General features: G+C 42.1%; 1 protein-coding gene across 6 annotated transcripts in view; it reads right to left on the reverse strand.

The window, feature by feature from the left end:
• znf423 (zinc finger protein 423) overlaps window positions 1-16,674 on the reverse strand; it is a 158,216-nt gene that overhangs the window by 7,266 nt on the left and 134,276 nt on the right. For all 6 annotated transcript variants that reach the window (XM_082182453.1, XM_082182449.1, XM_082182448.1 and 3 more), the window contains 2 exons: window positions 15,385-15,516; window positions 12,667-12,782 (listed from right to left, as the gene is read on the reverse strand). In XM_082182453.1, coding sequence (XP_082038579.1) covers window positions 12,667-12,782; window positions 15,385-15,516 — 248 coding nt within the window. The remainder of the gene's footprint in view (window positions 1-12,666; window positions 12,783-15,384; window positions 15,517-16,674) is intronic.

Genomic DNA, 16,674 nt, shown 5'->3' on the forward strand with positions numbered 1-16,674 from the left:
TTAGTATATATTATATATTTGAAATACAGAAATTCTATATTAATACATATATTTGAAATTGAAATTCATATTTATAAAAAAAAATATTCTGGTAATTATGTACAAAAAACTGAGAAGATCGCTCGAACTCTAATTGTATGAAGCAATTAGAACACTAAAATGCGAAAAACACTAAATAGTCGATATACCTGTGATCACACACACACACGCACACACACACTTCTAGAATGTAGTACATATAATATAATAGAGCCACTTGGTACTCACTGTACTACTATGGCCAGGTGCTTGCTCACACACAAATGAACAGACAGTGTGTCTCTGCTATCGGCTTTATAAAGTGCTCTTAGTCTGTCTACTGTCTGTATGGCTAAACGCAGACAGGGAGAGGAAATATTGAGGCTGATAGAAAGACATGGGACAGAGAAAAAGATGAGAAGGGGGTTAATAGAGAGAGAGGTGGAGCATGAATGAGAAAGAGAGAGTAAAGTTCTCAAAAGAGGAAGAGAGATTGTGAATGAGTATGAGAGAAAGAGAAAGAAAGAGAGAGAGAGAGAGAGGTGGTGGTGGGGGAGATAGCGAGCGCAGCTTTGCTCTTAGGACGCAAGTCTGTCCCTCTCTGCTCTGTTTTTAACACAAAATGAAAAATCACCTTTGCCGCTTGGTGCACTTTAGAGTAGCTTATTTTTAGACCTGCTTGACAGTCTTCCAATGGCCGGAGACTAGCAGATGGGCTGTCTTAAAGCTTCATATGCTCCCAGCTCTCACCTCCCAGAGACAGGAAACTCACTTGGGAGTGTGCTACAAATAAATGCCCCCCTGCCCTGCCCCTGGATTCCCTCATCCCTCCCCTCTTCCCACCTACTCACACCATTCTCCACCCAGAGAGTGCCTGTCCCTGAATTTAGCACCTTCCCTGCGACCACGTCTTGTTGTACTGAAGTGCACTACACCCACATCACTGTCCAACTGCTTTCCCCTTTCTGGCCTGACCAGGACTGGAGGCGTATTATGTGTGAATCACAATGAATAAAATGTAAACAAATATGCTTTTGACAGATGATCTAGTGATAAGCACCCATTGAGCCAAGGTGTTCATGTAGACGATGCAAGTTCGAATCAGGCAACATGTATAATTAATATAATATAATATAATATAATATAATATAATATAATATAATATAATATAATATAATATAATATAATATAATATAATATATAAACACCTGTTCACACTTTTATTTGCGGTCTATTTGGTTTCATAAATTTATGCCTTGAGCATAATGCCTCATGGAGAGAGAAATCCAGGTGATATCAGTCAAAATCAGTTTTGTCATTTTGTTCTCTTTGAAAGGAGCGGAGGGAGTGATTCCACTATGACTGACCTCATCTGACCTCCATGCTCCAGAGCAGCTTCTTCACATTCATCACTCACACACACACACACGCCCCCACCATCACACATGCTTTGTTTACACTCATACTGTACATTCTGTATATCTGACATTGTTACATCTCTGTCAAGCGCCAGGTTGCCAAATAAATACTAAATGTACAGGGGATTAATTATACAGTGATGATGTACATAAGCAACTGATGATGTAATCTTCAGCAACAGAGTAGAGCTGGTTCTAAAAGTCAACATATGCTGTCGGCTATGTTTAATATAACATTTGACATGTTCTCCAGGCATCAAATAGCAGCACATGACTGGCATACAGACAGACCCTTATCAAAATGTACCATCGCAACAACAATTTGTGGCCACAGGTGAAGCGAATATTGTCAATCATCTCCTAACAAGGCCTTACTAAGGTCTGGGTAGTTTAGATCCAAAGAAAATATCCAATTCTCGTAATCAAAGGCTATGTTCAGACTTCAGGTAAATAAGATTTGTGTGTCTAGACAACTAACCTATCTGCATGGGTTGCTTTGGTAAGGACGTATGTGTACCCACGTATGTGATGAGGCTTTTAAAACGGATGCAGGAAAAATCGAGCTGTCCAAATAAGCACCGTCGAGTCGTGGTGCAGAACTTCTCCGTCACACAAGAAAAACTGAGGAGAAAACTGAGGAAATATTTTGTGATATTACGTGCTGTAGTCACGGCCGGCTTCGCTGTACAACTAAGTATTAATTATATTTAATTATATATTTAATTATACAAATTACTGTTTCTGTTTTTCGATCAAATAAATGCAGCATAAGTGTCATTTATTTTTTCATGAGGCAATCAATTCCTGATGGATAAATTGTTGTCCAATGATTTTATCCTGTTATCATTTTCACTCAAAAAACATTGTATTACTAAAGTAAAATGAATTGAAAATACCATTTAATGTTAACAACTGTTGCTAAGCTCAATTTACCACAGTTCATATGGATTAACTATGATTAATATGTGTATTTTGACAAAACTATGGTTAACATGGTACATGTCCTTTTTTGTAAGTAGTCTAATATAATATTTCACACATTCTGCAGGCATCAAACAACAATGTGCAGACATAAAGACAGGCTACGTTCAAAAAACAACACACGCATGCATGCACACACCCAGACGGACATGCACACACAGTTGTGCTTTCGTGAGATCTGTGGAGTGTGGAGGTTCGAATGTTAGATGAGCTCGGTGGCCTCAGTAGAGCCGTGTCATGGGTGATAGCACTGCGCTAGGCTAACACTAGGCTACGCTACGCTAGCTGTGTTCTGCCACTCAGAGATGCACTCAAAGTACACACACTCTCTTTCCATGTCATAGCCTCACTAAAACCCTCCCTGATTCCCCTCAGGGAGGAGGTTTTGACTCCAAAGCAGCCCTAAACTAAGACAGAGAGAGAAAACGCATTACGCGGTGAACGATGCGGCGTTCAGAGAGAAAGAGAGAGAGAAAGGGCTAGTGTGTGTTATCTACAGCCAGTCAATGTCAACACTTTGTTGTCACAACGATATGTGAGCCTAGCAGGCAGAGTGCGAGTGAGAGCGAGGAGGAAAAGAGAATAGGAGAGTGTGTGAGGTGTGCTGTCAGAGCTGTGTGATTTATAGAGTGTGCTGTCAGCTCCAGCTGCTGAACCAAAGTGTCAGGTTGAGAGAGACCCCTACCAGTTTCTGTGTGTTACGAGAGAGAGAAGAATGAGATGGAGAGAATAAGAGAGACAACTTTTTAAAGGCCATATTCTACACTTCTGTAGCATTGAAATGTTTTCCACCAGTGAAGTCCAATATTAGTGAAGCTTTCTTCAAACCAAAGAAGTTGCAATTTTGTCCTGTTCTGTCACAACAAACAATTTATATGTTCATATCGAACTCAAAAACAGGGTGTCATGTGACAATACACAGCCCATCAGAAAAGTTCTTTGTTTGGTTACTCCTTGTGGAAATTAAGGGATTTGTCATCTGATAATATATAATTTTCTAAACTATAATAAATAATATAAACTACTATATAATAAATAATATTCTAAACTTCCACAGTCAGTCTCTTCTCATTTATATTTGATGATTAATATACATTAAGGAGCATGACTTGGGATTTTAGCGCAACATGTCTGGTCAAAACATGGTAGAATTAAACAAACCATTTGACAATAAAGTCACATTAAAATTCTGGGATTAAATGTATCTCATTCAAACCTAATTGAAATCTACATTTAATTTAAACATGAAAATAAATGTACGAAAGTAAAAAGTAAGTGATTTTAAATAAATAAAAGATTCATATTTTTTAGGTTTTGCCTTAAATGGATAGTTCACCAAAATAATGAAAATTCGGTCATCATTTACTGAAGATTATGTCCTTCCAAACCTGTTTAAGTTTCTTTCTTCTGCAGAACACAAAATCAAAAATTTTGAAGAATGTTTTTCTCCATACAATGAAAGTCAATGGGGTCCAAAACAGTGAGTTTCATTGTGTGGACAAAAAACACTGAGATATTTTTCAAAATATCCTCTGTGTTCCTCCAAAAAATGTCCGAATTTTCATTTTTGGATAAACTATTACTTTAAAACTTATGAGAATGATGTCTAAAATTAAAAATCGTAAAAAAAATTATTTAACCCTGGAAATAAAGTTAAAGGACTTTGAAAAATCTAAATAAATGTATTGAAAAACACGAATTAAAAGTTTTGGCCTAAAATTATGTGCTCACCCTAATGTTGTTCCAAACCTGAATGACTTTCTTTATTCTGTGGAACAAAAAATAAGATATTTTGAAGAATGTTTTAGCTGATTTTGTCCAAAAATGAAAGTCAATGGGGTCTAAAACAGCATTGGTCTCTACTGATTCCATTGCACGGACAAAAAAAATATTGTTGTCATACAGTTTTGGAGCAGCATGAGGGAGTAAATAATGACAGAATCTTCCTTTCTGGGTGAAGTATTCCTTTAAGATCAAGTCTTCTCATCTGTTATGCTATGTTAATGAGCGAGGCAAACAGAGTGAAGTATCCACAGTTCCCAAACCCTCCAGATCACAGCTGCGCTCAGTGTGCATGCGCACGCGTGTGCGTCGAGCGTTGAGAGTGTCGAGCAGCGAGAGTCATCTCACCGACAGCGCTTAGACTCATACGTCACTGTCACAGCCACGACAGTTCCAGTCCCGAGCTGGCAACCCACACACGAGACAACAACACACACCACGCAGTGCAGAGCTGTAGCGCCACAGCACAACCCTGCTCAACTGTCATATCTGACTGGGGCATGTGCTGTACACACCCCCTCCTTCTTCTGTTGTCTTCACATTTTCATTTCAGCTCGCTTTCTCTCATGTTGCGTCTCAACATATCCTTCGCTCTGTCTGTGCGTTAAAGGAACAGGCTATCATGAGAGATGGATATGAGAAAACGCTTTATAGTGATCCCAGTGGACACATCTCTCTTTTTTTCCCCTCGCTCTTCCTTACCCCCCTCCCTCTCTCCCTTTCCATCTCCCTCTCATGCCAGTCCCCAAATTATTTAATTTAGCACAGACACCATATCTCCCTATGTGCCATCCCGCTGAAGTTCTCTCTCCCTCCACGTCCTCCTCCCTTCTTTCCTCCACTTTATAGATTGTTCCAAGCAGGGGTATTTCGTGACAGAATCAGGAGTGTGGGTGGGTTCACTGGAAAATTTGCAAAAAGGCATTTACTTCATTTTTATCTCAACATAAACACGCACGTGCACGCTCGCAGCCGAAACCGATGTCCCACGTTGTAATAAATGAATGCGAATGTGTTGATTTACTCTGAAGATTAGTGCCGCCCCATGGTGAGTGTTTTTGATTTGAATTCGCCAGGCCGGAGCTTTGTTTGAATCTTTGTCTCAGCAAGGGCAGAGCAACAAAACAAATGCAAACAGGTAAACAACTTAAACATGTTCTCTCCGATTCTAGTTTACTCCAACGTCCACCAGCCACCCACCGCCAGGAGAATTTCAATCAAAAACAGAGTGGCAATGTAAGTTTGTAACACCATGACACACTTCTTACATGCTCCTGTTTGGTATGCTAACTTCCTACATACTTAGATAACGGAATGCATTAGCAAGTGGTTTCATTAGTTCATTATTAACTCTTGGCTACATTTGTTATTTTTCGTGTTCTCATATCATGGCCCTAAGCCATTGGAGAGATCCGAGACGTGGGACTCTTCATGTCAGAAGGCTTGCGGATGTCGTGGTCTTCGAGAGGGAGCTGTTCTAAACACAGAGCTCATAGCTTTAGCTGGAGACACTACTGCAGTCCCCTGACAACCCCTCCACCAGCCAGCCAATCAGCAGCAGGTAAGGTGGATTTGAGGAGCTGTAGGCATGTGTGTGTGTGTGTTGGGGTTAGGGCTCTGAAGAGAGCCCTCCAGATCCCCATTCTAATAACGTACATTGCCACTCCAGACGCAAGGGCAGCTGGGACACGCACACACACTGGCACTAATAAAATTGAGCATCACAATAGAAACCTATATCAATATCTACAGCACACAAAACCAGATTCAAAGCACCCCAGACAAATTCTCCATGTACATTATGATTCTAATTTGACACATAATGGAACAGATTCTATGAATGTTTTTGGAGCTTCTACAATTCTTAACTCTCTGATTTGCTTAATGTGGGTTAGCCTATATGAGTAAAAATGTGCCCATTTAATCATATACTAATGTTAATTCTAGTTTAAGCCAGATTTTATGTATTCTGAAGAAAATGTCAGTGGTCCTAGCCCTTTGAATTTGCCTGAGTGTTTTTAGCACAATGCTAATGTTGCTTCTTTTATTAGCATATTGCTGTGCGTATTGCTTTTTATTTTGTCTATATTTTATATATACCACGGTTTAAAACTTTGGGGCTGGTACGATTTTTTTTATGTTTTTGAAAGAAGTCTCAACTTGCTTTAATATGTAATTTTCTTCTTGTGATGGCAAAGCTGAATTTTCTGACGCCATTACTCTTCAGTGTCACATGATCCTTCAGAAATCATTTTAATATGCTGATTTGGTGCTTAAGAAACATTTCTTCTTATTATCAATGTTGAAAACAGTTGTACTGCTTAATTTTTGTAAAAACTGATACATTGTTTTCAGGATTCTCTGATGAATAGAAAGTTCAAAAGAACGTAATTTATGAAATATAATCTTTTGCTAAAGTAAAAGTCTTTACTGTCACTTTTGATCAGTTTAATGAATTCTTGTTGAATAATAAAAGAAGAAAATTCTGACCCTAAAATTGAACAGTAGTTTATATATATATATATATATATATACAGTATATATATATATATAATAAGGGTTAGGGATTTGAACAAACCTGTAACCCTAAATATGACCAATAATAGTAGAGGTTGAGAAACGGTCTACCTCATCTCCAAAAAGTGCAATACAGAATATGAATTGTATATAAGCTGTCATATAAGCTCTTCCTCCACCTCTGTGAAAAATTGAAAGTGTGTGAGAAAGCGCGTGCATGTGCGCTCCAATGAAAGCAGCCTCCTTACATCACTCCACTTAGTGCTGTATGAAAACTCACAGCCCTCAAATATTCAACACTTTCGCAATGTCAAGGGGGGGGGGAGACAAGGAGGCATCAACAAACAAACAAGTGCAAAGACCCCCCTCCTTCCTTCCATTCACACACACACACACACACACACACACACACACAAACACCGATCCATCCAAACTGCTGAGTATGGTTAAATATTAACCAGCGCTAAAGGAAATACCATTCACCCACGTGTGCACACACATGCCAGCGGGGAAGGGATACAGGGCATGGGGGGAATGCGGCGCCCCCTGGAGGGCTCAATCAGAACCGGTAGTGTGTAAAAATGAGGCGCGCTGTCAGAGAGTGACAGCAGTGCCTATGGAAGGGCCGAAGGGTGGGCGGTTGGGAGTTCACCTGGGGAAACAAAATAACAACTGAAAGAAAATCTACACACACACACTTGCTCACACAAAAAGTCTCTGAAGTTTCTAACAAAGGAGTGGAGGATCCAGCAGAGTAGGTCTAGCTGCGCTGATCGGGGCGAAGCATCACTTATTTACCAGCTTACATTTGCACTATTTATGGGGCACCAGGGAGAGGCAGAAAGGAAAGAGGGAGACGGAGAGAGAGGGGTGGGTGGGGGCAACACAGAGGGGCTAAAATATGCATGGGGGCTGGCTCTTCTGGGAGCTAGAAAAAAGAAAATGGGAAAGGGAGAAAGAATGAGAGACATAAAAAGGCGAATGAGAGAGAGTTGGAAACAGTTTGAGGAAGGGAGGGAGTTGGTGGGAGTGCGAACGAGAGAAAGAATTAGAGACAAGATAAAGGATGGAAGCAAAGTTTGCCATAAGGGAGAGGGGGATGATACAGTAACGTGTCTTGCGAAGGCTCATGGGAAGGCGAGGATTAACTCAGAGTGGGACCGCACTGGGAGGGCATGCTGGGTAGGGCACACAGGCCATGCCCGTCCATTCCATTCAGTCTTGTTAACAACGTACAGACACGTTCAAGTCTCATTTCACCTGGGCAGGAGCATGGTAAAATCTGGACGTCGGAACGGAGGCTGACTGCTCTATTCCTCACCGCCGTCACCGCTCAGGTGGGCCTGGAGTGGATGCGGGGGGACGGAGCGGATGGGAGTGATGGGGCGCGCCCGCTGAGCCATGGGCTGGTGAAAGTATCTCGGTTGGCCGGCCTCAGGGTGAGGCAGACAGTGACCGACAGGGTCCAGTGCTCCCCCTGCTGCTAAATGGACTGACCGGCCATATGCCCAGCGCCGCCGGCCTTATATCACTGTCACGCCGCGGCCGGGGGCTCACGTGGAGGGGTGGGGTGTTTGAGCCATGCAGGAGATTTAGGTCACACCCCCCAAGCCCCTAAAATATTAAGTCATGGACCTGAGTAAGCTATTAACCTCACTCCCTGCTACTTATGAAGACCCACCCACCAACACACACAGGCGGGCGCTGGAGGGGGCTGCAGGAATGGTGGCCCATAGCTCACAAAGATGAATGTAACTTGGGCTAGGGCAGGATGCAGCTGACCCCAGCGGCCCCGTGGCAGCCACTGTGGGCTGAGTTATTCACAGTCCTCCCCCTACTCAATCTGTCTGCCCCATAATCAGCACAGAGAGAGAGGCCGATAGAGAAACAATCGCCTCCATATACTGCCACTGACCTAGCAACAGTATATTAACATTATTGTTAAGTTTTCAGCAGACATATTTTATATTTCATGTTTGGCCTTTATGTTTGCCACTTAAGGAGAGAAATACTATCGGAAAATGTTGAAAGATTCAAACTCACACCTAAAGCTCTGCTACCTAAGCCAAGCCTAAGAGGAATAGGAAAAATATCAGGTTTGGGTTAGTACATACTGTACAATTAGGGATGTACCAAGCCTGGGACGGTGTCCAGTGTGAGTTAGAGGACTCAGGGGCTCCCCCTCGGTCCGTTCGCTGCCTGGCTCCCTTAAAGGGTTACTTCACCGTTTTTTCATATTAAACTATGTTATTCCCTTAACTAAGACGAGTTGATACATACCTCTCTCGTCTCAGTACGTGCACTAAATCGCTGTCTTGCGGCGAAACTTTGTTAGCACTTAGCTTAGTCCAGTTCATTCAATATGGGCCAAGCAGAGAAGCTACCAAACACCTCCACGTTTTCCCTATTTAAATACAGTTACTCGCGTAGTGTAACTCGACCTAGGACGGTGACACAAAACAAGCTTGGAAGCACTTCGACTTCGGCGCAGTAATATCTTCACTAGAGGGAGCGGGGGCCGGTGAGAGGATTTTTCACGAGTGAAGATATTACTGCGCCGAAGTCGAAGTGCTTCCAAGCACTTGCTATGGTATTCCGCCATACAATATAGTTATCCATTTTACACGCTTAGAAAAGCGCAACGTTTTGTTTTGTGTCACCGTCCTAGGTCGAGTTACACTACGCGAGTAACTGTATTTAAATAGGGAAAACGTGGAGATGTTTGGTAGCTTCTCTGCTTGGCCCATATTGAATGAACTGGACTAAGCTAAGTGCTAACAAAGTTTCGCCGCAAGACAGAGCGATTTAGTGCACGCACTGAGACGAGAGAGGTATGTATCAACTCGTTTTAGTTAAGGGAATAACATAGTTTAATATGAAAAAACGGTGAAGTATCCCTTTAAGTGCAGGGCCCGGTGCAGTCGCACCAATTGCACTGCCCTAAGGACGGCCTTGCATACAATACAGAACTTCTGGTCTATATTTTTATAATACCTGAGTGAGAATCTAGCCAGTTGTGCACAATGAGTAATAAAAAAAAAAAAACTTTTGGTTACAGGTTATATATTTGCTTGGAAGAAATTTGCTGGAAGAGGGAATTATAAAGAGTTTAAATGATGTCAGGTACGCACCGGGTTTAGCATAAAACTAAAGCCTTGTACAGACCTTGTACAGAACCGCTAGGCTCCAACAGCAAAAACTTTCCTTTCTGACCAATGCAAACTACAAGCACCTGCAGAAGCAGCAGTACATTAAGATTACTGTTAATTTAGCACATTTTAGTTGTGGCATGTCGGCTAACTGCAAGGCTCCAACACCAACAATAAAGGCGCGGTCACATTATTGCAAAAAAGGTCCATTGTCTATTGTCTACATGGCAATTTCCTGTGAAAAACATTAAGAATCTGTGTGAGGAAATGTTTCATCCTTGTGCGAAATTCCAGATTGCGTGGAAGTGATTAGATTTTGCAGAGCAAAGGTATATATGACCACATTTTAATGCATATGAGAGTGCTCATAAGGCCACAATCACACTATGTATCTTAAACTACATTACATTTGGTCCACTCCAATACTCAATACTCCAATCCAAGAATATCTCCAAAAATGGTCATAAAAATCCTTCAACAATACTGAATAAAACGCTGATACTATCAGAGTGTTGCACCACTAAAGTCGAGTCCCTAAAGGGGAATTAACCGGTTAGCAGTAACTTTTTTAACCAGCACATTTAGTTCTAGCCCTTTAGAAGGGACTGAGTGGGAGGAAAGTGTGTGTGTGAGAGAGAGATTTAAATCCTGCCTGGCCCTTAGGCTTGGCTGAGATGTCTGCATTTGTGTTGGTGCTAAAATTGATACTATTTTTCACCTCATAGCTCTGTGATATCTCCAGCTAAACTTGAGTCAGCAGATGTGTCTCACTGCTCTGCCATGTCTGCTTCCTACGGGAATAATTACCACGGGCCAGGAACATCCAGAGGTGCTTAAAACCAACCATAGACAGTAGAATGTCTGTATTTCTATACAAAAAAACATCTTTTTGTTGGGCAATGAAGACACAAAACTCCTGACCAACAAAGAGCCAGACTGCATTGTGGTACCAAACAATGTCACTAAAGGCTGTTTATTTTTTAAAAGCATAATAAAAAATAAAAAAAAGAATTCTTAAAGTGTGTTAACATCAACAGCGATTAGCAGTGACAAACCGACTAGAAGTCAATAATTTTCAATAAGAAGTGGTTTGAGACAACATGAGCAATAGCGAACGTTGGCGATGGAACAAAGTTAAGGATTAAATCACTGTCAGTGTACGTCAAGGCATACAGTCATGGCAAAAGGAACGGGATGTTGGGTACCACAGTGTAAAAAAAACACCTGTAAGTTCTACCAAAAAGTGTACAGCACTTTGTAAACGTGTGTGGTAGTGCTTGCTCACTAAAGACTATATGTGTGTGTGTCAGTCTCAGAGTGGAGGGGTTCAGGGCCTCCCTCAGGGAACTCAGATAAAGGATTCAGTAAAAGAGAGAGAAAAGACTATACCTATCACAGTAGAAGAGACAGAAAGAGAAACAGATACAGAACAAAGACAAAAAAAAAAAAGAGAATGAAAAAGGGAAGAAAAAGAAACAAGAGACTCATCCGGAAAGGAATAATGTCAAGTGGACAAAGTGTGTTATTGTTACAGTAGCCAAACGGCTTTTGATGAGCTGTCAGACATCAGATTGTGCTGTGAACTTGAGCGTGAACCTGTAGGGCATACAGTTGTCTGTACAGTATCTCTAACTGCTCAAGGCCATCGGAACTGTGATTAGTGTACATTCCTTCATATATAGTGCTTAGTGATGCAGTGGTTCTTAACTGGTTTTGTTTGATTTTACACAAGATGTGATCCATCACAGTACCAAAAGAGTTCATTATAGTAAAACATTTAGAAAACAGAAAACCTTTCAAATAAAAATGATAAATGCATTAAAATACTTAGTTGCAATTTATTTATTTATTTGCATTTAACATTGTTTTTATTTCTAAACCGAGAGTTTCCACTATACTAGTTTCCACTGTCCTAATGTGTATGTATATTCACAATGTCTATGACAGTCTGTTTTTGTATATGCATTGCAAATGTAGCAAGAGTGGGCCTGGGACAGCATTCCCAGTTGTCTGCCCTGACGATGCGTGTGTGTGTGTGTGTGTGTGTGTGTGTGTAGATGAATGTGAGTTCCAGCAGTCACAGCAGGTGGTGTGATTGATTTGCAGAGTAATGGGTCTAATCGTTACTGGCTTGAGGATGCACCTTGTTTTCCCCTTTAATTCTCTTATTAGCTGTGATCTGTGTCACATCTGTGTCTATCAGGACTAACTGAGATTGACTACAGAATACAATATTACAAACGTCACAAAGCAGATACACATTTTGCTACTACAAGGAGATTCATTTCACATATGACATAAAATATGATTAGAAAACATTAAAACATGAACATCAGAAGGCTTCCTGGAATATTTAATTCTGACTGGTCTATCACGGCACAAATATTTTTCTTACATAGCCGTTTCTAGATTCAAGTTTTTCTTATCATTACAATTCAATTGGCTTTGGAAAGTAAAGAGTTACTTGTGAGTAAGTGTATTAGGAACTGTATCAATGCATAGTTTACATCGAATTGTAAGAGCAATATTTTGATACTTGCTGATAGTGAAGTGACGTGCGCATTAAGGAAAATATCTGTTACAGTTTGCCCTTCTTTTATCCACCATTTTTACCCAGAAGAAAATTTAGCATTTGAAGCTTTAGTAAAACAACCTTTTTGTTTATCCAGGACTCCATGCGGTGACACATGAAATATTGTTGACAGTGAATGAAAAAAAGGGGACATTTTTTTTTCATTTTGGAGTCATATTCCAGAAAGACATGCTTTTGTTGAACTGCCATGTGATTCTGCATTACTCACCTGGAGCTCAGTTTGGAAGAAGAACTTCTGCGGACACTGGGAGCAGTCGTATATCTTGTCCTCCTGTCCGTGGACGGCAAAGATGTGCTGCTGCAGCTTATTGGCCTGAACAAACACTGGGGGGAAAAGACAGAAGGGAAATAGCAGTCAGACGATTGGCTGAAACGCTTTACCCAAGAGTGTATGGCGAATTGACTGTGAAAATAGCTGATTCGATTAAGAACTAATCCTGAGTGAGAAATAAAAAAAAAAGAAAAATCCATGACTACCAACTTTCACGCTTTGGGTAGGAGAGGGAGAATAAAAATAATGAATTTTTTGGATTTGAGACGATGTGTCGACACTGAAGAAAGTGGAAGGGGGAGGGGACGTTCTCAAATGAAAAGCTCTCAAACTCTCTTTATCGGAGAGCAGGGGATGACAGCCGGAGATGGAGGGAGAGACAGAGACAGACTAAAGTATCCCCACCAGACCTTGTGATATTTATCAATAAATCATTCCTCTATCCTCGGGTTTTTAAATTCCGTTCGTGTATTTTTTTTGTTTTTTTTGTTTCAGTAAACTTAAGTTTGCTGTGTGTGGAGACTATGAATTATTGAGCGTCCCTGGAGGAGGAGGCATCCGCTTACTTATTCATGAGCCACACAGGAATAGTGTTAAAGTTTAAAAGAGGACTGCGTACCTGTAAGGGAGGAAAGGGGGAAGAGAACGTGGTGTAGCCAAACAACTCGGTAAAGGTGAAAGAAAAAAACGGAGAACTAATCCGCAAGGAGGAAGAGAGAGAGGGAGACAAAGGGACGGACAAGGCGAAAGAACAAACAATTTGATCAGAGGGGTGGAGAGAAGGATGAATAGAGGAGTGAATGTGAGTGTACGGTGAATATAGATGAAGATGGAACTGGAAGAGGAGAAATAAGGAATGGGTGAAGGAAGAAAGAGATGAATTTAATAAAAAAGAGTGCATAATTATCTGGAGATCGGTGTGTTGCAGTGCTGAGGACAATTTGGCCTCCAACACTGGTCTTTGATGTTGACAAGCTCAAGTAATGATTTCTGATTCCCAAAGGTTAGCTGACAAACATTTCAAAGTGACTTTCAAACTTAGTGTGAGGAGAAGCACACACACTGGGCCTGTTTAACTAAATGCACACGTACACGGAGGGTCCTACCCTGGAGAGTGAGAGCGGATTACACTGACTTTCTATAAACCTGCCCTTTATTCTCTGACCTCTCCTCTACTGAACACACACACTCACTCACCAATGGATCTTCTTACCTCAAAGACATTCAGCATGACAACTGGCCTACAGAAAAAGCTAGTAGTTCATATGAGATACTTTACAGTGTACAAAACGGCTGTTATGATTTGATGAAGCCAGTTAACAGCGGGCTCTTGTTTGTCTATTCTACTGCAGTGCCTTCTGGTCCAGTGAATGTGGGACGTCTGACAGGGGCTCGATCTGCCCAGGGGTCATGAGTCCCACCAGGCATCACAGCGGGGAGATCAGCTCTCATTAGCTTTAGCATCAGCTCAGCAGGATGTCTGCACCAACCGCAGCCTCCTGTCTTGGCCACGTTGAACTTTATTAACCATTCTGTGCTTCTGCATAAGAGTGTGTCATAATATCTCACTTCTATCTCAAGTCTAGAGAAACTGATATTGATTTACATAATAGTATGTATATACAGTATGTGTGTATATTTTGATCTTTATGAATTCTAGAAGTTGATCCGTGTTCTCAAAGCAAATCCATGCCTGGTCTTTCCTCTCTCTCACCAGGATGAACAATGAATTTAATAGTTAATTCAGTTCAATTAGCAGGACAAGGAGAAGAAATGGAGCAGAGGAATGGAGGGGGGATGGGGGGGGGGGGGGGGGGGTGTATGGTGGAGATGAGGATGAGATGGAGAGAAGGGGAAAAAAGAGAGAGAAGAGACGAGAAAAATAAAAAATAAAAGAAATGAGACAAGAGACAAAAGAGAAAGAAAGATGAAAAAGAAAGATGTGATAAAAAGATGACAAAAGTGAAAAGAAGAGAACAAAGAAATTAAGTAAAGAAATTAGATATGAGGAGAGAAAAACAGGCAAGAAAATGAGAGGATAATTTTTTTAAAGGAAATGAAGAAAAGAAAAGGAAATGGAACAAAAAGTGACAAGAAGAGAATTATTAGATGAGATAAAAACAGACAAGAGAAAGGTTGAAAAACGGAAAAATTAAACGAGACAAGAAGTGCAAACAGAAGACTAAAAAAGTAACAAAATAAAATAAATGAGACAAGAAAGTAAATGATATGGCAAAAGATGCAAAGAAACTAAAAGAAAGAATGAGACAAAAATACATAAAGAGAAGAGATTAGAAGGAATGAAAAACCAGGCAAGAAGGGGTGAGACAATATGAGAAAAGAGAATGAAAATGATGATGAAAAGAAAAAGAGATAAGACAAGTAGAGACAAAACGATAACAGGTTGAAAGACAAGAATAGAAAAGATGACAAAAATGTAAAGACGTGCTTCTGCATGTGATCCTACATAAGGGAATGTGCTAAATGGTGCTTATTTGAGTGCAGTTGGCCACATGCATGGCTATGTGACCGTACACACTGAGTGCAGTTACCCTGTCATCACTGGCAATGTGTATCCCCCACCTCCCCCCACTCTTTGACTGCCCCTGACCCTACGACCTCGACCCCACCAACCCCCCGGGCCGGACCCCTCACCTGTAAAGCAGACGGGACACTTGAAGGTGCCTCCCATGCCCTCGAAGCTGTGCTCGATCAGGTGACACAGGAGCTTGGCCGGAGAGTCAAACATCTGGTTACACAGCTTGCACTCATGATTGATGCCTTCCTCTGCAACACAAGATGACGATACAACAGGTTACACACATTGGAGGGGTCAGATAGAGAGAATGAGAAACAGAGAGACACAGACACATGCTGCCAAAAGACAAGGTACGACATTTTTACACATTAACTGTCTGCGAGGGCGTCTCGTAAGTGAACGGTCGAAGCCTTTTCAAGATCTCTCGAGCAAACGGGGTCATTTTTCTGTTTCTTTCTGTCCTTGCACATCATTTGTGGTCCCAGGCTTATAATCTTCAGCTCTGGACAGTATGACCACACGTCCCGTCCCTCCTCCCCCTCCTCTGCCCAGTGCCGTCTCTTTCCCGGCCGGTAATTGCCTGCTGCCCCCCCAGTGCTGCAGGCTCTGTGCCCTCCCTCTGCCCGCTGCTCTATTTTAAGCTTGCCTGAGTGACATCAGTGCCGCCCCCTGCTGGTGTGGGACAGATGAAAGGTGGGCGTTGTGTCCTGGCTGGACGCCTCTGCTCTCGTCTTATCACCCACCCGCCACACAGGCCTGAACCCAGCCCGCCTGCCTGCGCTCCATCAGACACCCACCGCCAGACTCCCACCCTGATCCCCCAAGCCCCTAACTGAGCCCTGGGGTATGGTAGACGCCAACACTGCGCCATCTCCCAGACCCCTGTTTTCTCAAAGCGTCCAGAACCCCGCTAGCACATGCAGACAGGCCCAAAGAGTCCTGCTGCTGAGCTACAGGGTGCGTGGAGGGTTAATAAAGTCTTCAATCATATATCCCCACCATCACCCTGACCTCCACCTCCCACCCCTCCCTTCCAAAAGCCACCTCTGCCGATTCCAATCTCTGCTCCGTCTCAAAGGCCCACACAAGGGTGCTCTAATCCCCGTTTGAAAGGAGCGGGAGGATAGGCGGAGGGGGCAGTGATAGTGGGGGGGGGGGGGGGGTGATTTGGCAAAGGCACCGCTTTGGTCTGTCCTCCCCCACTGCCTACTAAAAGACATTGCGTTCGGGAGGGGGGAGAGAATTCCTTTCGGGGAGAATGAAAGCAGCGGCAGACAGAGGTTATGACTGAGTTTAATATGTCACATGCCTTTTAGAGGAAAATCTGCTCTAGTTTGGGGGCCATGGTTTGAAACGGAACCAGATCATCTCGAGATTCAAGATGAGATCCGTTCTTTGGATGCAAA

This window comes from Leuciscus leuciscus (genome assembly GCF_965113295.1).
Source record: "Leuciscus leuciscus genome assembly, chromosome: 10".
NCBI lineage: Eukaryota > Metazoa > Chordata > Actinopteri > Cypriniformes > Leuciscidae > Leuciscus > Leuciscus leuciscus.